The 20,023-nt window shown below is 35.2% G+C and overlaps 1 protein-coding gene across 1 annotated transcript in view; it reads left to right on the forward strand.

Moving 5' to 3' along the window:
* SVEP1 (sushi, von Willebrand factor type A, EGF and pentraxin domain containing 1) overlaps nucleotides 1–20,023 on the forward strand; it is a 216,669-nt gene that overhangs the window by 97,539 nt on the left and 99,107 nt on the right. The window contains exons 7-14 of the mRNA XM_004372179.2: nucleotides 4,667–4,864; nucleotides 6,974–7,092; nucleotides 10,326–10,455; nucleotides 13,286–13,393; nucleotides 14,346–14,477; nucleotides 15,287–15,481; nucleotides 16,972–17,093; nucleotides 18,220–18,328. Coding sequence (XP_004372236.1) covers nucleotides 4,667–4,864; nucleotides 6,974–7,092; nucleotides 10,326–10,455; nucleotides 13,286–13,393; nucleotides 14,346–14,477; nucleotides 15,287–15,481; nucleotides 16,972–17,093; nucleotides 18,220–18,328 — 1,113 coding nt within the window. The remainder of the gene's footprint in view (nucleotides 1–4,666; nucleotides 4,865–6,973; nucleotides 7,093–10,325; nucleotides 10,456–13,285; nucleotides 13,394–14,345; nucleotides 14,478–15,286; nucleotides 15,482–16,971; nucleotides 17,094–18,219; nucleotides 18,329–20,023) is intronic.

Below are 20,023 nucleotides of genomic sequence, written 5' to 3' on the forward strand. Positions count from 1 at the left end.
CTGTCCAGAACCCTCTGTTGTGATCCTGGTTAGAGCAGTCAGTGGTCGTAGCCGAGCACCATCTAGCTGTACTGGACTCGGTCTGGTAGAGGCCTTGGTAGCTGTGGTCCGTTAGTGGAACTCAATCTTTTATTAAAGATGATAATATATTCAGTAAGGTTTCTATGCAGTTATCCTGTCCTAAATCCACTTTAAAATTACTGTGCACATCTCTGCAATGATTTGAAATGTATTCAAATCTTTGTGGGTTTCAAGTATAACTATCAAAGGGAAATTTATCGTTATTTATAATTTATTGGGGAACATATCACTTAGCCCCAGAATTGACAACCATAATTACTATGAAAATTCCCATTTTAAAAAATGGATGGAAATACGTAGGAAGTATATGGAAGAGTAAAAACCAAAACCAAACTCTTTGCCGTCCAGTCAATTCCGACTCATAGTGACTCACAGTGACCCTATAAGACAGAGTAGAACTGCCCCATGGGGTTTCCTAGGCTGTAATCTTTACAGAAGCAGACTGCCACATCTTTCTTCCCAGAGCAGCTGGTGAGTTCGAATCCCTGATCTTTGAGCAGCCAAGCACGTAACCGCTGCACCACGAGGGCTCCTTATATCAAAGAATACCCATTGCTGTCAAGTCGATTCTGACTCATAGTGACCCTATATTGAAGATGGGTGCAAATAAAAAATATCTTGACCCTAAGGTACAATGAGGTAGGATGGTGAGATTATGAGGACATAGTAATTAAAATAGTTAATTAATGGTACAAGTATGCACTGAACAGCGCAACTACATAGAACTGCAAGCATAGCTGAGAAACAAACATTAATCTATAGAAGAATATAATATTTAATAAAGGCTATTTCAGAGGAAATAGACTTTATCTAAAACTTAGTTTTGACTATCACCTCACCAAAAAAAACACCTCACTAAAGTCCAGGCCAATTAAAGAGTGAAATACAAAAATGAAGCAATAAAAACTAGAAAAAATGTTCAATTTTTAATAGAGGAGAACTTGCTAAAAATAAAAAGAATAGATCTGAATACATAAAAATTAAATTTTTGCACTTCAAAAGAATTCTATGCATTATTAAAAGGCAAACAACAAAAAAAGTTATTTGCAGCACATATGGCAGAGTTGATGTTCTTAACATTTTCTAAAATGTAGAACTAAATTAAGACATACAAATAAAGATCCCAGTACAACAATAGATAAAGGAAATGAATTACTTCAGCAAGGGAGAAATAAATACAATAACTTCTTTTAAAAAATAATCTGAGAAACTTCTAAAACTAGTGTGGCCTAAGTTATACACTGATATAATTTCATAGCTATAAATTCTTTCATTATTACACAAGGAGGAATGAAAATAACTGAATTGAACATGAAATTCAAAAGTTAGGAAAAGAATAATCCCAAGGAAAATTGAAAGAACATGACAATAATTAAGTAAAGAAAATGAACTATAAAAGAAGGTGAATGCAGTAGAATGGGTAAGAAGGAAATTTTGGAAAAAGTAATAAAATAGTTTTTAAAATATAAGTAAGAAAAATACAGAAGTAGAATTTTTCAGTGGAACTACAACAGAGGTTTCAGGTTTTTTTTAAGAATAATAAAACACCATGTATAAATCTATGCAAATAAATTGTAAACTGTTGATATTAGATATGATTTTCTAGAAGAATATAAATTCTCAAATGATTGAAGAAAAAATGTAAAAATGCAAATGTACAATTAGTAATGAAAAAATGGGAAATGTTAGCAGAGAATTATTACTGAAAATGACTGAGTGATCAGTTAGGGAAAATTCTTTCAAACTTTTAATAAGCAGTAATTTTTTATATCATTTAATTTGGCCAAAAGAATGGAAAGCTATCCAGTTCATATTATCAAACTATTATTATTATGCTGTCAATCTGGCAACTATTACCAAACAAAGGTAGAAAACTACAGACCAACTTTATGTATAACTATAATAGTAAAAATGTTAGCAATCTATATTCAAAAGAATGGTCTACCAAAACAAGAACAGTTTTTCCTAGGAATGCAAGAAGGGTTTAAAATTGAGTAATCTATCAACATAATAAATTACTTCATTATTTCAAACTGGAAAAATTCACATGGTTGCCTAGTAGAAGAGAGAAATGCATTCATTGTCATTTAAAACATATTTTCAATAAAATTCTAAGAAATCTAAATTATATTGATAATTCTAATATAATAAAAAATGTACATCTTAAACCTGTAGTCATTTATAGAGAAATAATAGACAGTCATTAAATCTGGAAAAAGAAAAGGATGCTTAGAATCATCCATATTATTTAATATTGTTTTCTAAGCTGTAGGCCTTGTAATGAATCATGAGATTATAGTTACTAGGATTCAAAATTATCATCGTTTGTAGAGTATGAGTTAACCTAAAAAATACAATGAACCTACTAAAGAAATGAGAGTTCCTTAAAGTCATAAAGTTACCAAATAAATAGGTTTTCTACTTTTCTATATACATTGATAAACAGTACATAATGAAAAATCACATTCAAAATATCTATTGAAAATATAAAATATGTAAGAATAACCTTAAACAGAAATGTGTGGAACCTGTCTGAAACAAACTACAAAATGTTACTGAGGGACCAAAAAAAAAAAAACTTTAGTATTCATATAAGATTATATCAGGTGTAAGTTCTTTCCAAATATACGTATAGGTAAAATGTAACCTCAGTTAAAAGCCATAAAGATATTTTCTTTTTTGCCCCATTTCTGGAATTAGGAAGTGATTCCATGGGTCATCTGAAAGAATAGACAGGCAAAAATCTCTAAAATAAGTTTGAAAAGGAAAAAAGGAATAATAAAGAGAAACTGGAGCCCTGGTGGCATAGTGATTAAGAGCTCGGCTGCTAACCAAAAGGTCACAGTTTGAATCCACCAGCTGCTCCTTGGAAACCTATGGGGCAGTTGTACTCTGTCTTATAGGGTCACTATGAGTCGGAATTGACTCCACGACAACGGATTAAAGGGAAACTAGCTCTACCAGGTTTTTAAGATACATACTAAAGCTGCAAAAAATAGGAGTGTAGGATTGCCATATAGATCAAAGGGACTGAATAGATCCTGAAACATATAACAGTTTTATGTAATATTAAGGAAGTACCACAAGTCAGTTTAGAAGAAAATATTTATTCAACTAATCATATAAGAAAACTGGCTAGCTTCTTGGGAAAAACACAATGCAACAAAATTTGTGTATATCTTTAATTCACACCAGATGCCTAAATAAATAATACATAAATTTTAAGGTACAAATTAAAAAATAAAATCACTAAAACCTAGAAGAAAATATAATAAAATATTTAAAGTGAATATTGACTGTTCTCAGATGTTATTAAAATACATAAAAGCAATGGAATAATTTCAAAAGAAAACATCAGTGGATTAGCCTATATAAAAACTAAAGACGTATTTGTCCAAAATACCATACACAAACAATAAAAAAAAGACTAGAAACATGGAATAAAACCCTCAAAATTATGACAACAAAAAGATCAGTTTATAAAGAACCAGTCTCGTATATATGCTGTTGAGCCCCACGTAGTCATTGTATTGGAACTGCAAATTTGACTTTGATTTTCCTATTAATCAAAGCAGAAAGGAACTCTGGGCAGGCACATTGCTTACACTGCAAAAATAAAGAGACAAACCAATTTCTTGAGGCAAACAGCTTTTGTAGGCACAGAGGCTTGAAAGAACTTGTTTCAGGGAAGAAGCAGAATGGCAGAGTGGTTAAGAGCACACAGGTTCTACCACTTACTACTGGGTGACCTTGGGAAAGTTACTTAACTTCTCTATGTCTCAGTTCCCTTGTTTGTAAATGAAAATAACAACACTTCCTACTGCATAGAATTAAATGAGTTAATAAATATAAAGTACTTAGAATAACGACTGAATAAATAGACTAGGTACTGAATAAATGGGACATACAGACTAAAGAAGTGAGCAGCAGTGCTGCCAGTAGAATGATTACTACAACAAACAAATGTGAATATGCATGTACACAAGTATACACACACACACACACACTACATTAAGTCCTAGCCTTGATTTTTCATTCCATGTGCATTCTGCCCAGTCATCTGCTGAAGATAACATTAAGGTTATAGCCCTAATTATAACACAGTAATTTTAGGTAGGGTATAAAAACTTTTCTTGTACTGTAATATGCTTGCTTAAAATTGGCACCAAAATGCTTATAAAATAAAGAGTCTGATTGATGAATATAACTCTTAATCCATAAACAATGGGATCCAGTTTACTATTTTATATTTCAAAGCCATAAAGTAATATTCTGCAAACTAAATGAAGGTGCTCCAAGCCAATGATAAAACTTTCAGTCAGTGTCATGGTTTGAATTATGTCCCCCCAAAAATGTGTGTATCAGTTTGGCAGATTTTAATATAGGGCAAAATAACAGGTAACCAAAGAGGTATATTTAACATTATGTACAAGACATCATGTGTTCAATGCCATATACAGTTATCATTTAGTGACTTATGTTAATACCAAGACAGAAAAATTTAATTTTTTTCTGAGTAAAGAGAATTTGTGGCATTTCTAATTTGTGGAAACACAAATAACTTTCTGTCATTTCTCAACAATAGAACATCACTGCTCCGCCTTTCACAAGCCCAAAGGTGTCATAGTGTCTCCACCTAACTGTGGCAAGCAGCCAGCCAAACCTGGGACTGTCTGTCAGTTAAGTTGCCACCAGGGATTCATTTTATCTGGAGCCAGAGAAGAAGTGAGGTGCACCACCTCTGGAAGATGGAGCACCAAAGTTCAAACAGCCGTTTGTAAGGGTAAGTCTGATTAGTTAGGTAAAAAACCAAATTCCTAAATAATGACATATTGGTGCACTGTGGGACTGTCCCTCTTTGCTGCAGGAGAATTTTCATCAACATCCAACTTTTGCTGCAAACCAATGATAAAATGTAAGTGTTACCCAAATAAATTCTATGAGGATTTCTGGTTCAAAATGGTGGACTTAAAAATTTTAAATGCCGTGCAAGGGCAGAAGAAATAAAAAAAGTAAGGATATAGGAGTGGAAGTCAGGTAAATTTTTCATCTGCAGATGGAAATCTTTGAGGACTTTTTCCGTATCAAGCAGGTGAAACTAGATTGATTTAAAAAAAACTATCAGCGTTTTGAAGCCTGCATCCCATGACATTCACAGGAGGAAATTGCCATCATCCCTGCAGTAAGAATAGGCTACTATGAAAAAGGAGCTATTGAGAACAAGAAAGAGCTTTTAGAAATAAAAAATATCCTGAAATGTATGTCTCTAAGAAAAGGGCAAAACATGGAATGGATGTTGCTGAAAAGAAGATTCATGATTTTGGATGATCAAATTGAGCATTCTCTCAGAATGGAGACCTAATATACAAAGAAGTTGAATATCACAATTGATCAAATCAAAAAGATGGAAGTTAATAGATATACCAATCTAGAAGCCCCAATGTCCATTTAATAAGGAGTTCCAAGAGAGAGGAAAGGGATGAAGGAATATAATTTTCCCACCAGTAGCAGAAGGTTTCCCTAAACTACAGAAAGGCTTGAAACTTTAGATCAAAATAGCTCTTTAATATTGCAGTAGGATAACTTTACTATTCCTGGTGAGATTTTTGAGGTCTAAAGTTACTGAGAAAATCTTAGATAAGTTTCCAGAGAGAAAAATCACACAAAAGAAACAAGAATGAGACTCACATTATGCTTCTCATTTACAACTCTAAATTCAGAAGGAAGTGTAACAATATCTATAGAGTATGAAGAGACAATAAATGTAATTGTTAAATTCCAAATCCAGTCAGGCTATTATTTAAGTATGAATGGAAAAAATCAAATCTTTTTTTAGATTTTCAAAGAGTTGATATGTTACTTTGCATCTTTGTGGGGGGAGTTGTATCATGTTAGCCACAAATATGACTTTATAATTGTCTGTATTTGGACATTATTTAAGCCTCAGAAGAAGAAAATATGAATTGAATAAGATTTTAAAGAAAGAAGAAGATATGAGACACAATTAAATCAACTCAGATATGTTCAGCTCCAAGTTAGAAATACCCAATTTAACATGACTTAAGGAAATTTATTATATCATATAAGACGGTCTGCATTTTGCTCTACTGTGGTTGATGTGAATCTATGTATTATTGGATCGTCTAATTCAGTATAAGTAGTATAAAGTTTCACACTGCAAAAAATAACATTGACTAATTTGTTTGTTTTGATAATACTGTTTTAGTACTACTAATTAATTTCACTTGAAATCCTCATTTCAGATGCGGTTCTTTCCCGCAGCATTCAACATTCATTGGTTTGTTTAATTGGTTTTGTTTAATTCAAAAATATTTATTAAGCATCTGTTATATGCCAGGCACTGTATAAGACAAATGGGACAAGAGATACCCTGATCTTCAAAGAACTCGGATTCTGTTGGGGGAGAAAACTCAATATCAAAATGATATGTTAAGTTTTATGGTTTAGGAAGTAGAAAGAGCTGTGGGGACTTACAGAGTGAGCACCTAAAATGGACCTGGGGAGTCAGAGAAAGCCTCCTGGGGAGCTCTGAGAGTTACCCAGGTAAAGGGAGTAGAGGGAATTAATTGAGGCAGTAAAAGAACGTGGGCAAATGCCCAGGTACAAGAAGGACCATGGAGCTTTCATGGGACTGACAGTAATTCAGTATGAAGAGTGAGTTCCAGTAGGGAAGTGGTAAGAGATGAAACTAAGAGATCAGCAGGTACCAGTGCTGGAAGGGCCTCATTAGCCATGCTAAGATAAATTATCCTGATGGCAGTTACAAATCAATCACATACAACATTGGTCATAGTGTATTAATATGTTTTTTACCTCTTTTTTAATTGACTTAGAATTAAATATCAATATATTTGTGTATTTTCTGAGTCAGATGTGGAGGCTCCTCAAATCAACTGTCCTAGGGACATAGAGGCTAAGACTCAGGAACAGCAAGACTCCGCTAATATTACCTGGCAGATCCCAACAGCCAAAGACAACTCTGGTGAAAAGGTAAGGCTTGTGCAAATATTTGCAACCTTTTTCAAATGGATTGTAAATTTTTATCATGTGTGCTGTTGAGCGTTTACTAATACTCTAATGAATTATTTTCACACCTGCATGTGAATATGTATAAGTTGTACCAACCAGGTTATATTGGGAGGAGTTACAACAAAAAAGAGCTGTTCTGATAATTGTATCGAACATACTTACAATCAATGTAGTTTTAAATCTGTTTTTTCAAAGTGCACATGTGACTGATAGGGCTGAATGTACTGTAGGTGATGTGTGATATTGAGCAGTCCCTCTTGTGTTTTGTTGCCACTTTCCATTAAAAGGCCCATGAAACCATCCTACATCAGCAGCAGCAGCAGCAGCAGCATCCTCTAAGAAGAGTACAGGAATATATTCCAGGATGTGATGAGAATTCACAGCAAACATAGCCTGTGGTTTACACTGACACCCGGATTACATATCTTTACACTCTGAATAAAGACAGCCCAACCACCAGCAAGTGGGAAGCAGTAAACATTTCTTCATTTCCACTGCCTCCTCCTAGCTCAGCATCTCAAAGGCTGTTTCAATATATTTATTCCCTTTGACAAGATAACTGCCTACTGAGTTGTTCACAGCTGTCTCTATTTCTCCCAGTCAGTACCTCATTTTTGCATTCACTTGGGGAAAATGCCCTGTGCACAACTAATATAGCCCAAACTATGTCTACTGCTTGACCCCCACATTCCCAACTGTCTTAGTTACCTAGTGCTGCTATAACAGAAATACCACAAGTAGGTGGCTTTAACAAACAAAATTTATTTTCTCATAGTTTAGGAGGTCCGAATTCAGGGCGCCAGCTCTAGAGGAAGGTTTTCTCTCTTTGTCGGCCCTGAGAAGGTCCTTGTCTCTTTTCAGCTTCTCTTTCTCGGTTTCTTGGTGATCTTCATGTGGCATGGCATCTGTCTTCCCCCATCTCTGCTTGCTTGCTTAATCTGCTCTTTTATACCTCAGAAGAGATTGATTCAAGACACACCATACACTATAGGGTCACTATGAGTCAGAATTGACTTGACGGCAACAGTTTTGGGGTACACTAATACTCCCTCATTAACATAACAAAGAAATCTCATTCCCAAATAGGATTATAACCATAGGTATAAGGGTTAGGACTTACAGCACCTATTTTGGGGGGGCACAATTCAATCTATGGCATGAGCCTAATGGGGTTTACTCTCAATGAGAATAAAGACAATAGCCATGGATTACAGAACATGAAGATCCAACATACAATCACTTTTTTTAAAAAAAAAAAAAAAAAGAAAGGAGACTAGAACAAACACAATACTCAGTGTGCAACAGAAGAAAGTTTCAATGAGCTAAAGAAAGCCCAAAGAATGGGAATTCCAGAACATTTAATTGAGCTTATGAGGAACCTGTACATGGATCAAGAGGCAGTCGTTCAGACAGAACAAGGGGATACTGAGTGGTTTAAAGTCAGGAAAGGTGTGTGTCTGGGTTGTGTCCTTTCACCATACTTATTCAATCTGTATGCTGAGCAAAATACTCTGAGAAGCTGGACTGTATGAAGAAGAATGCAGCATCAGGATTGGAGGAAGACTCATTAACAACCTGCAATATGTAGATGACACGACCTTGCTTGCTGAAAGTGAAGAGGACTTTAAGCACTGACTGATGATGATCAAAGACCACAACCTTCAGTATGGATTACACTTCAACATAAAGAAAACAAATATCCTCACAACTGGACCAATAAGCAACATCATGATAAATGGAGAAAAGATTGAGGTTGTCAAGGATTTCATTTTACTTGGATCCACAGTCAACACTCATGGAAGCAGCAGTCAAGAAATCAAAAGATGCGTAGCATTGGGCAAATCTGCTGCAAAAGACCTCTTAAAGTGTTAAAAATCAAAGATATCACCTTGAAGACTAAGGTGTATCTGACCCAAGCCATGGTGTTTGCAGTTGCCTCATATGCACACAAAAGCTGGACGATGAATAAGGAAGACTGAAAAATTGATGCCTTTGAATTTTGGTGTTGGCAAAGAATATTGAATGTACCATGGACTGCCAAAAGAACAAATTTGTTTTGGAAGAAGTACACCCAGAATGCTCCTACAAGCAAGGATGGCAAGACTTTGTTTCACATACTTTGGACATGTTATCAGGAGGGATCAGTCCCTGGAGAAGCACATCATGCTTGGTAAAGTAGAGGGTCAGCGAAAAAGAGGAAGACCCTCAACAAGATGGATTGACACAGTGGCTGCAACAATGGGCTCAAGCCTAACAACGATTGTGAGGATGGCACAGGACCGGGCATTATTTCATTTTGTTGTACACGGGGTCACTATGAGTCGGAACCAACTCGACAACACCTAACAACAACAACAACAAAGAAAGCCCAGAGAATCTGCAATTCCAAACAGCTCATGGGCTGCCAGAGAAAATTAGTAAAACGAGAAATATTTAGACATATTTTGGTAAAGTCTTCCATTTTAAAGGTCTAGGAAAAATGACATCCAGAAAGGGGGAAAATAATTGATACCTAAAATGAAGAAAACTAAATCTGACTTTAGACTCCTCCTTCACAACATCATGTGCCTGAGCCAGAAGACATACCACCACTCCACTCTCCCTGGGTGATGGCGGTCATAATGCTCTTTCCTAATGGGAATACAAATTGTTACTATGCTTTGGGAAGGAAATTTTGCATTATCTACCAACAGGATGTTAATAACTTTGGGGTTAATAATTCTTTTCATGGAAACCTATTGTATGGAAACAATCAAAATATTTTAAATTATGTGTGTATAACTGTTCATCCCATTGCTATTTACAGTAGTAAAATTTGGAATCAAATTAAATGTCCTTCACCAGATTTTCTTAGAGGAATTATTATATATTCGTTCTACAAACTATTTTGGAGACATTTAAGAGTCATCTTAAGTTCTAAAAACTACGTAATAGCATGAAAAAATGTCTTAAGATATTAGATATAAAAATCAAGGAACATCTCATGTGTACTGGTATACCAAGTCTATAAACTATGTAAATAGAACAGTAGGAAAAGAAATACACCAAAAGGCTATGCCTGGTTTTTTGTCCTTTTCATTATATGTGAAATATTTTGTCATGCTTTAATATACTTTATTAATAATATATATCTCAAAAAAGAACAAATGTACTATTATATGAATTTTAACTTTCAACATATTTATCTCCAAAAGGTGTCAATCCACGTCCATCCAGCTTTTACCCCACCTTACCTTTTCCCAATTGGAGATGTTGCTGTCACGTACACAGCAATTGACCTGTCCGGCAACCAAGCCAGCTGTACTTTCCATATCAAAGTCATTGGTAAGTTTCCTTCAAATGCATTTGGAGAGGTTTGTGAAAATAATTCAGTACCGCAGTGACTTTGCTTCTCCTTTATCTTCAACTAGCTGCCTTTCGACTAATTCTTCCCACTGGCATTGAAACCTGCTCAAGCCACTCCTTCTTTGAAACCTACGTAACCCCTAGCTATCAGGAGATCTCTTTGATTTCATTCTATATAAGTCTTTTGAAAAGTCCCCATGGTTCTCATCTCTATCTTCTTAACTGCTGTTTATTCTCAAAGTCACTTAGGTCTGGCTTCTATCCCCTTTACTTATATGAATTAATTCCATCAAGTTCACCAATGATCTCTGGTGTTACTTCTACTGTGTACTTTTCAGACCTTAAATTACATAATCTTTCCTCAGAATTTGTATATTAATCGTCCTTTCCTTATCAAAAGTACCCTACCTTCCTTAGCTTTTCTGACACAAGTCTTTACTATTTTTCTCACCTTTCTTTTTTTAAAATCTCTTTCTGGGGCTTTTCTTCCTCAGAAAATAGAAATAATAAATGTATTACTTCATAGAGTTATTGTGAGGTTTTTAATTAGTTAAGGTATGTAAACCACTTGAACAAATGCCTGACACACATTAAGCTCTATGCAAAAGCTAGATATTACCTACATGTTGACATTTTGCTGTTTTCCTCAGATCTACTTTACCATGTTTACTTAAAAGTCAGTACAATAAATCCATCTTATTTTAAGAATTTTACATACCTTCTTGAAATAACTAAAGTGTATCAAACTGGCCCTTTACCCTATAAATTATAGATTTTGACAAAAGTAGATAAAAGACTCAAGTAAAAATCAGTCTCATTCATTTCATAGTACCTAGTTTTATGTTTTACGTAGTGCTTTTTCGATGTTGTTACACATGTGAACTTTTACCTGTCATATGAAGACTCTGTTGGACTTCTTACATCTCATACTGTGCTTTTAAATTTGGAAATGTGTTTCAAGAGTCTACCATGTTTAAATTTTTCGTAATGGAGAGTCAGCATGCTGAAATATAAAATGTATAGCTAGACACTAGCTGAATTTTCAAATTATGGAAGAGGGAAAAAGGGAGAGGAGAGGGAGAGGGAAAAGGAAAAGGAAAGAGGAAGGAAAGGAGAGAGGGAAAGAGAAAGAGAGAATATTCTACAGCCCACATTTTCTTATTTTCTTCTGATAACAGAGTGTTGGTATTTTATTCACAAATGAGGGTGAGCTTGATAGAGCCAACCAGGAACATTCCACAGAATGCCCCCTCACTTGCTTTGAAGTGGGTTTTCCTTCTGTTTTGGAGACAATTCATCTGCTGATACTTCCATTCTTTTGACAGTAATTGACCTAGTCTTACTGCTCTCCTGTACATGGGATTCAATTTTTAAATTTTTTGGGTAAGATCAAATAACCTTAGAAAATCTTGGAAATGTCCATTGGCAATTTCTTTTGGGAAAATAGTAAATACTGCCAGGTTTATGAATTTAACTATAAATTGACTTGATTCAGCATTCTCAAAGTGCGCTGATAAATTATGTGCATTCCTTACTTCTTTTATTTATTCAACAACTTTTTTTTGACCTCCTGTTACCAGCCAGATGCTGTGCTACGCGGTAGAGGCCTAACCATGAACAAAGGAGAGTCCGTCACTAGTCTGCAGAGTTTTCAGGCTAGTAAAGTAGTAAACTGAACGTACTGCACTAATGAAATGACAATCAGGAGGAAAAAATACAAGTTGGACCTTTATTCATAAGAGTTTATCTCAGAAATCTGTATATTCTTACAGTTACAGGTCATTTAACTTCAGAGTATAAGATTATATATGATGGCTAGAAATATCCTTCCCTATCAAGGCCTGTGACTGTGCATCTTACTAGCTGAATGACCTAAGACAAGTCCCTTAAGTTTGTCTAGTCTGAGATTCCTCACCTGTAAAATTAGAAAACTTTGTCTTCCTCATACCTCAAAGGCATGTGACTATAGATACAAGAGCATTTCAGACTTATAAAATCTATAGTTGTATTAAAATTACCTCTTTGCTGTCCTTTACTGATATCCTAAATATTCTACTACATTCAATCAGGGCTTTAAAACCTAGTTCACTCACCCTCATCCCAAATCCACCCTTCTTCCTGGATTACAGCGCCCAGCAACACAGACCACAATTCTTTAATTTCTACCTGTAGCTTTCATCCCCTCTGCATTTCAGCCTCCCACTCCACTCCCATGACCACACTCTGTTTATTGTCTTCACCTAGAATTTATCAACCAGAGTGTCACACTTTGTGCATAACGTCCTGGCCTTCTAGCAGTATCACACCATCATCACATTTTGCGTTTTCTACAACATAACTCAGTTTGGTCCCTCCATTTAGTCATCTGTCAGCCCTGTCTTGACCCTTTAGATAAGAAGCAGATCATGGGAGTGCCTGGTTTGGTCACTGCTCTCCTTCAGCTTATGTGGGAAGCTTCTGTTTACTTCCAGCTGGGTCAGCTCAACTGCTGTGAGCAGAACTCACAAGTTAAATGCCGGCCACATCCAGAATTGCCCTTCACACACTTGTACTCACAGTGACTTAAAGAAGCTGGTATTTCTACTTTAACAGACAGAGGGCAGTATAGAAAGAAGCAGCCCTTCCTTTTAATGTTCTAAGGGATCAGGGAGAAAACATACCTCATTATTAGAGAGGCCACAGGGCTGGCCTTGTGTCTGATACGGTCAAGTTCTCTACCAGCACAAAAAGACTTCAGTTCTCTCTTGCAAAGCCGCGCATCACTTTCAAGTATCAATGTGACTTCTCTTTCTGATTTCATGTTGTTCAGATGTAGAACCACCTGCCATAGACTGGTGCAGATCCCCACCTCCAATCCAGGTCTCTGAGAAGGAGTATGCTGCAACCTGGGATGAGCCTCAGTTCTCAGACAATTCAGGTGAGCATGCAGGGGTTTTGTTGTCGCAGGGTTACAGGGTTTTGTTGTCACAGGGTTACACTGAAATATTTTATTAAAGAAAAACTTTTAAAGGATAAAAGAGCAATGGAAAGCAAGTTACAACTGTCTAAGTAAAATGAATACTTGTATAAAGTAATATATTTTAAGGCTAAGAAAATTATATAATTTAACATTACTAACCTGTGAGGTTTTCCTTCTTTCAGGAGTCAGTGAACACTTATTAAACCTGGACTAGGTGCTGTAGTTGAATGTGTTATGATAAATGTGTTGAGTCTCCAAGCTTATATTGTCCTACAGGCGCAAACTATGCATTCTAGTGGTATCTGTAGTATAATGCTATGTATTTATATGCAGTTATTAAATCTTTGTTAAATAAATTATTAGGTCATACAAAAACCAAACTCATTGCCATCGAGTCAATTCTGACTCATAGTGACCCTACAGGACGGAGTAGAACTGCCCCCATCGGGTTTCTAAGGAGTGACTGGTGGATTCAAACCACAGACCTTTTGGTTAGCAGCCAAGCATTTAACCACTCAGCCACCAGGGCTCCTATTGGTCATAGGAAAGCAGAAAAAATGAGCTAATACAGCTGAAGTTCACTTTAAAGTTTTCACTGAAATCCAGAAAACAGCAATAAAATGCAGATTATTAGATTTCTTAATTAAATTCTCTATGTCCAAACAGGCTGACCTATTCAGGGAAAATCACTGATTTAACAAGAATGCCTTAAGTTGTTTTTGAGTCTACTATTTCTATGTTATGGTATAAATATTATATTTTTTATTTTCTACTAGTGGCCAATATCAACACAAATAGAATACCCAGCTGGTTTGTATAAATAGAAGACGAAACTTCAGATCGAATAAGGTGACTAGTAAAGTGACTGCGGACCAGTAATGTAAGCATCTGACCCTTCTTTCCTTCTCAGGGGCTGTATTGGTCATCACCAGAAGTCATTCACCAGGAGACCTTTTCCCTCACGGGGAGACTGTAGTGCAGTACACAGCCACTGACCCATCGGGTAATAACAGAACATGTGACATCCACGTTGTCATAAAAGGTATTCACCTTATCCCATTGCCATTGAGTCGAATCCAACTCATAGCAACCCTATAGGGCAGAGCAGAACTGCCTTTTAGGTTTCCAAGGCTGTTATCTTTATGGAAACAGACTGCCACATGTTTCGCTCATGCAGCAGCTGGTGGGTTTGAACTGCTGTCCTTCTGGTTAGCAGCCAAGTGCTTAACCATTGCACCACTAAGGCCCAAAAAATCTAGTTGACATTTGATATAGATAATTACTATAACATTCTATTTTATGACAGAAAATAGGCTACGAGCAGCAGATTGTTAAAGTTAGAATACTGACAGATTTTACTTAGGTTTCCAATTGTCATTCATGTCCATTTGCCTTCATGATAAGGTGAGATACTTTCTTCCAGGTTAGTCTTAAAGTAACATTTATTAACGTTTTTTTCTAGAGTTGTAAAGCATTATTGTCCCCATCCTATTTTGAATGCTGAGGCCGATAGATTTTAAAAACTCATTTGCTATATAATGTTATGCAGTTTTCATTTTTATTAAGAGAATGCAAAAAATAACAACCCGAAATCGAAATACTTTTAGATTTTCGTAAAATATGCACAACCACTAATTACACAGAGGTACAGCTTTTCAGCATATGCCCACCATAGGAACAAAAAGCAGACATTGCCACAATCTCCCCTAAAGATTGATGACGAAAGTTTTTCTAGGAAGAGTGGTAGGCAAGAGGAGTCCTTTTCAAAATTCAGCTTAGACTCCTGGAATTTAATTTCTATTTCTCGTATATCTGAATAAAAAATACATTTTTTTTTTTTTTTTGGCACAGGTTCTCCCTGTGAAGTTCCATTCACACCTGTAAATGGGAATTTTGTATGTACTCAAGATAGCGCTGGGGTTAACTGTACATTAAGTTGCTTGGAGGGCTATGATTTCACAGAAGGGTCTACTGAGAAGTATTATTGTGATTATGAAGATGGTATCTGGAAACCTCCATATTCCACTGAATGGCCAGACTGTGCTAGTAAGTTTTCATTTTGTTCTGAACCCCTTTAGTGTATGTGAATGTGTTTGTGTGTGTGTGGATGTGCACATTTCTGAAGCACTAAAGAGGAAAATTGCCCTTGCTGTAGGGACCAGGTTTGGTGGATGGAAGATGGTGCCAGGAATTCCATATGTTTGTGGTCAAGAGAAATGCTCATTCCTGAACTTAAAATATTAACCTATTAATGGATAGGATTCCTATAGAGCAAGATTCAGTTGAAGGCAAAACCATCTTGATCCTCTCATTGGTATTTACCAGAAATACGTAGACACTTGTCAGTATATCATTCTTGACTTTAAACTGGATCTTAAATTACAGTCTGATAGTCTGCAGAAGGGCTTATATTTAAAATAAGATCTATGTATGTGATGAAATGAAATGGATCAGTCATATTCTCTTTAGATTTGATTTAGATACAAATTGAACTATTCTATAATCTTAAATACGTATTGTTATTTTAAAAAATCCAATTTACTTGTTTAGTATAAATAAATATTCTCTGGAGTGAATCTTTGATGCAGAATGCATCAGATGCAGGATGGAATTTAAATGCCAGTTTCTCAGGAAAAAAAAAAAGCCAACATACTTGACCTAATTTTTTTCAAATTAGGAAAGTAAATAGAAGCAATGTTACTCACCTTCTTCACAGCTTTAGAGGCTAAGATTTTAACGGCAGTGCTATTTATATAGAGGTATTGTCTTTGAATATTTGGGGACGCCTTGCTGAGTCTAACCATGCAAGCTTCTGCACAGAAATTTGTCTGTGTGGAAATTACACTTCCAAGGAAGATGGTTGCACATAAAATTTAGAAAATTTTCGATGCCAAATGCTCCTTAGAAGCGAGGATGGTGAGACTTCATCTCACTTACTTTGGACATGTTATCAGGAGGGACCAGTTCCTGGAGAAGGACATCATGCTTAGTAAAGTAGAGGGCCAGCAAAAAGAGGAAGACCCTCAATGAGATGGATTGACACAGTGGCTTCAACAATGGGCTCAAACATAACAACGATTATGAGGATGGGCGCAGGACCGGGCAGTGTTTAGTTCTGTTGTATACAGGGTCACTATCAGTTGGAACCGACTCGATGGTACCCAACAACAACATTGATTGAAAGCATAATACCTTTGACCCAGCCAAGGTTTTTAAAAAATTCCCAAGAATATATGAAAACAATTTTTATATCCTTCATTACTTTAAATGCCCACTTTTTCATACGATTGGAAGGTAAAAAATGATATATCGAAAGCAAACTCTTATCACTGGGTAACTGAGCACAGTGCTGCTTGGCTCATTGTTTATTACAATCAATGAATGCCTAGAAATTTTCCTTAACTGTCATCTCAGGTCTTTATAACAATCTCATAAATCAAGTTTGAATTAAAATATTAAGTTACAATTATTCCATAGAAAGTTAAATCTTTTGAAGACACTAACCAATTGAAGCTGTTTTGCCCAACATTTTCTAGTAAAACGTTTTGCGAATCATGGATTCAAGTCCTTTGAGATGCTTTACAAAGCAACTCGCTGTGATGATACAGATCTGCTGAAGAAGTTTTCTGAAGCTTTTGAGACCACCCTGGGGAAAATGGTATGTCAGTAATATTCCTTTATTGTCTGTCATATTTGAAAGAACATTGTTGAGCTTTTCATAGCCTCTTGATTACATACAACTGAAACTCCTTGTCCTTATTATTTCCTTCTTTTTTTTTTTTGTGGTCTAAACATGTTACTAATATTTATAATTACTCGTGGGTTTTGGACTTCTGGAATGAATTATAAATAAATCTATATTAAAACTTTTTTGAATTTATTAAACTCGCTGAGTCAGAAAGTCAGAGAAGGGTCCATGTGGCTTGAGAATGCCTGCTTTGTTACTTAAAGTCTGAGAAAAGTGCCAAAGATTGTAGACTATATTTCTTGTGTAATGTGGAACTAGTGAACATTTAAATGATTGTATATTTTTAGGCATATTTCAGTGATTAAGGAAAGCAGAACAATATATTTAACTGTATTGAACATCCTGAAGGTGAGAGATGTGTCATATTTATGTCTGTAACAGAGTGGATAGCATTGTATTTATTTACTAATAAAGATTTTATAGTGCTGCTTGCTATGAGGCAAGCACTGTTACAAACATTAAAATATTAACACATTTATTTAGCAAACACTTGTTGAATAAAATTAAATTTAAATCTACTTAATACACCAATTTCCAAAAAGAGAAAAAACACTGTAATGATTGCTAGAAAACTCTTGTACTCATTAGGTCACTATCACTATACATCTATATTTGAAAAGATAACAATATGCCTCATACTAATTATACCTCACCCCAAACTGGTGAACTATCCCTTAAAAATTAAATGAAACCCGCATTGCAAATTGTCTGAAAATGATTTGTGTGTGTGTTAAATTCAGTGTATACCACAACTAAATTGTAGCTAGTTACAATTACTACAGCTGGTATAGTGGACCAGAATGTGATTTTAAACATATATTCATTCATTTAACAAAGATTTAGTATCTATGTTCTATCCATAGGCACTAGAGATGTAGACATGAATAAAACATATAAAATTGCCAAGAGTCTGAAGAGCTCTGAGCCCCTCCATTTCGTCCTGCTGAGAAGATGTGAAGGTTAGGGGACCAAAGGGCCTATCCAAAGCACCCAGAGATGTGATTTACATTTTATCCTGTTCATCTTTTATTTGCAGGTCCCGTCATTTTGTAATGATGCTGATGACATTGACTGCAGACTGGAGGATCTGACCAAAAAATATTGCCTAGAATATAATTATGACTATGAAAATGGCTTTGCAATTGGTAAATAAATTATTTAGTGTTGGTAGTTTGCAAAACTAATCTGCAAAATAAGAAATAATTCCAGAAGAATGGAGCATACTAGAAAAATTAACCTTTACTAATTTATTCCTTAACTTATTAATTAAATGATTAATAAAACTAACCTTTATTAATTAATTGAAATAAACTGTTTCAAAATATTAGCCAAAAGTCTTTAGGGTGATAAATAACTAAGAAAATTAAATCAAATTATGATTGTAAAATTGATTTAATATCTTAGAAGAGGAGAGTAATAGTTGTAAAATACAAACACCATGGTATTGAATTCAAACTGAAATTCAGTTATATTAATTTAAAAGAGTTGACAGCATGTAAAATTTTCAGATACCTCACCCAGAATATATTAAAACTCAACTTATTCAAGTTTCATATACCTTTCAGTGGAATTTCGAAGTTTTCACCATGCAGACTTTGTTTAACAGTATTCCTAAGTATGGTATGTGATTTTTTTTTTTTTTTTTTTTTTTTTTGGTGCATTAGGAGAAAGTTAACAGAGCAAATTAGTTTCCCATTCAATACTTTGTACACAAAGTGTTCAATGACATTCGTTCCATTCCCCACAATGTGCCTGCCCGCCCCACCATTTCCGTTCTAAGTTCTCGGTTTCCTTTCCTCCTGAATTGCTGCTCCTTCCTGCCTTTTCATCTTTGCTTTGGGGCAAATATTGCCCTTTTGATCTCGTATAATAGATTCAGCTAAGAAACACGTTTCTCTCGAGTGGTATTGTTTATTTTTGGTATGTGATTTTTTTGCCAGTGCATCTGCCCACTTGGCTTACTGCCTTAATATTTCTAGGAGATTTCAATTGTCTCTCTTGGGTTTTACATTTGCAAAATTATCATTCTTTCCAGTAATTATTCTATTTTTATTAAAAAATAGTGATAACAAAATAGCGTAGTGGTTAACTAAGCACATGAACTCTATAATCAAACTACTTAAACCCAAATCATGGTTTCACAACTGACCAGCTGTGTGGTCTTGAGCAAGTTATTAAGCCAGTCTGTGCCTTTTCATCATCTATAACATGGGGATATAAGAGTACTGACCTCATAGAGCCATTGTAAGGATAAATGAGTACGTACAAGTAAAGTGCTTAAAAGGGTGTTTGAGACAGTAATAAGTATTCGTTCACATTACAGCAGATACACTTTTTGTTTCTGCCACTAATGTTGGTAATACTTTTAGTGATTTAGCATTGCAAGTGATGTTGACTGTTGTTTTACACCTTAAAAAAATTTAAATGTCATTTGTACATATATGTTTATTGAAAAAATTTTAAAAATGTTAAAAAAGAATAAAATTAAGATAATCCACAGTCCCTGAAATAACTCCTTTAATATTATACAGGTATAACTGTGTGTGTGTGTGTGTGTGTGTGTGTGTGTGTGTGTGTGTGAGTATCCCCATACTATATTGTAATCATTAATTTTTAGTTAACACTATATTGAGGGCATTCATTAAATAATTGTTATTTGCATACAGTTTTTTTATTGTTGTAGTTTAAATGGAGTTTACATTTCAAATTAGTCTCCCATACAAAAATTTATACATACATTGTTATGTAGCCCTAATTGCTCTCCCCATACTGTGACAGCACACTCCCCCTTTCCACTCCTGATTCCCCATGTCCATTCAACCAGCTCCTAACCCTCTCTG

This window comes from Trichechus manatus, unplaced genomic scaffold, assembly GCF_000243295.1.
Source record: "Trichechus manatus latirostris isolate Lorelei unplaced genomic scaffold, TriManLat1.0 scaffold00016, whole genome shotgun sequence".
Taxonomy (NCBI): Eukaryota; Metazoa; Chordata; class Mammalia; order Sirenia; family Trichechidae; genus Trichechus; species Trichechus manatus.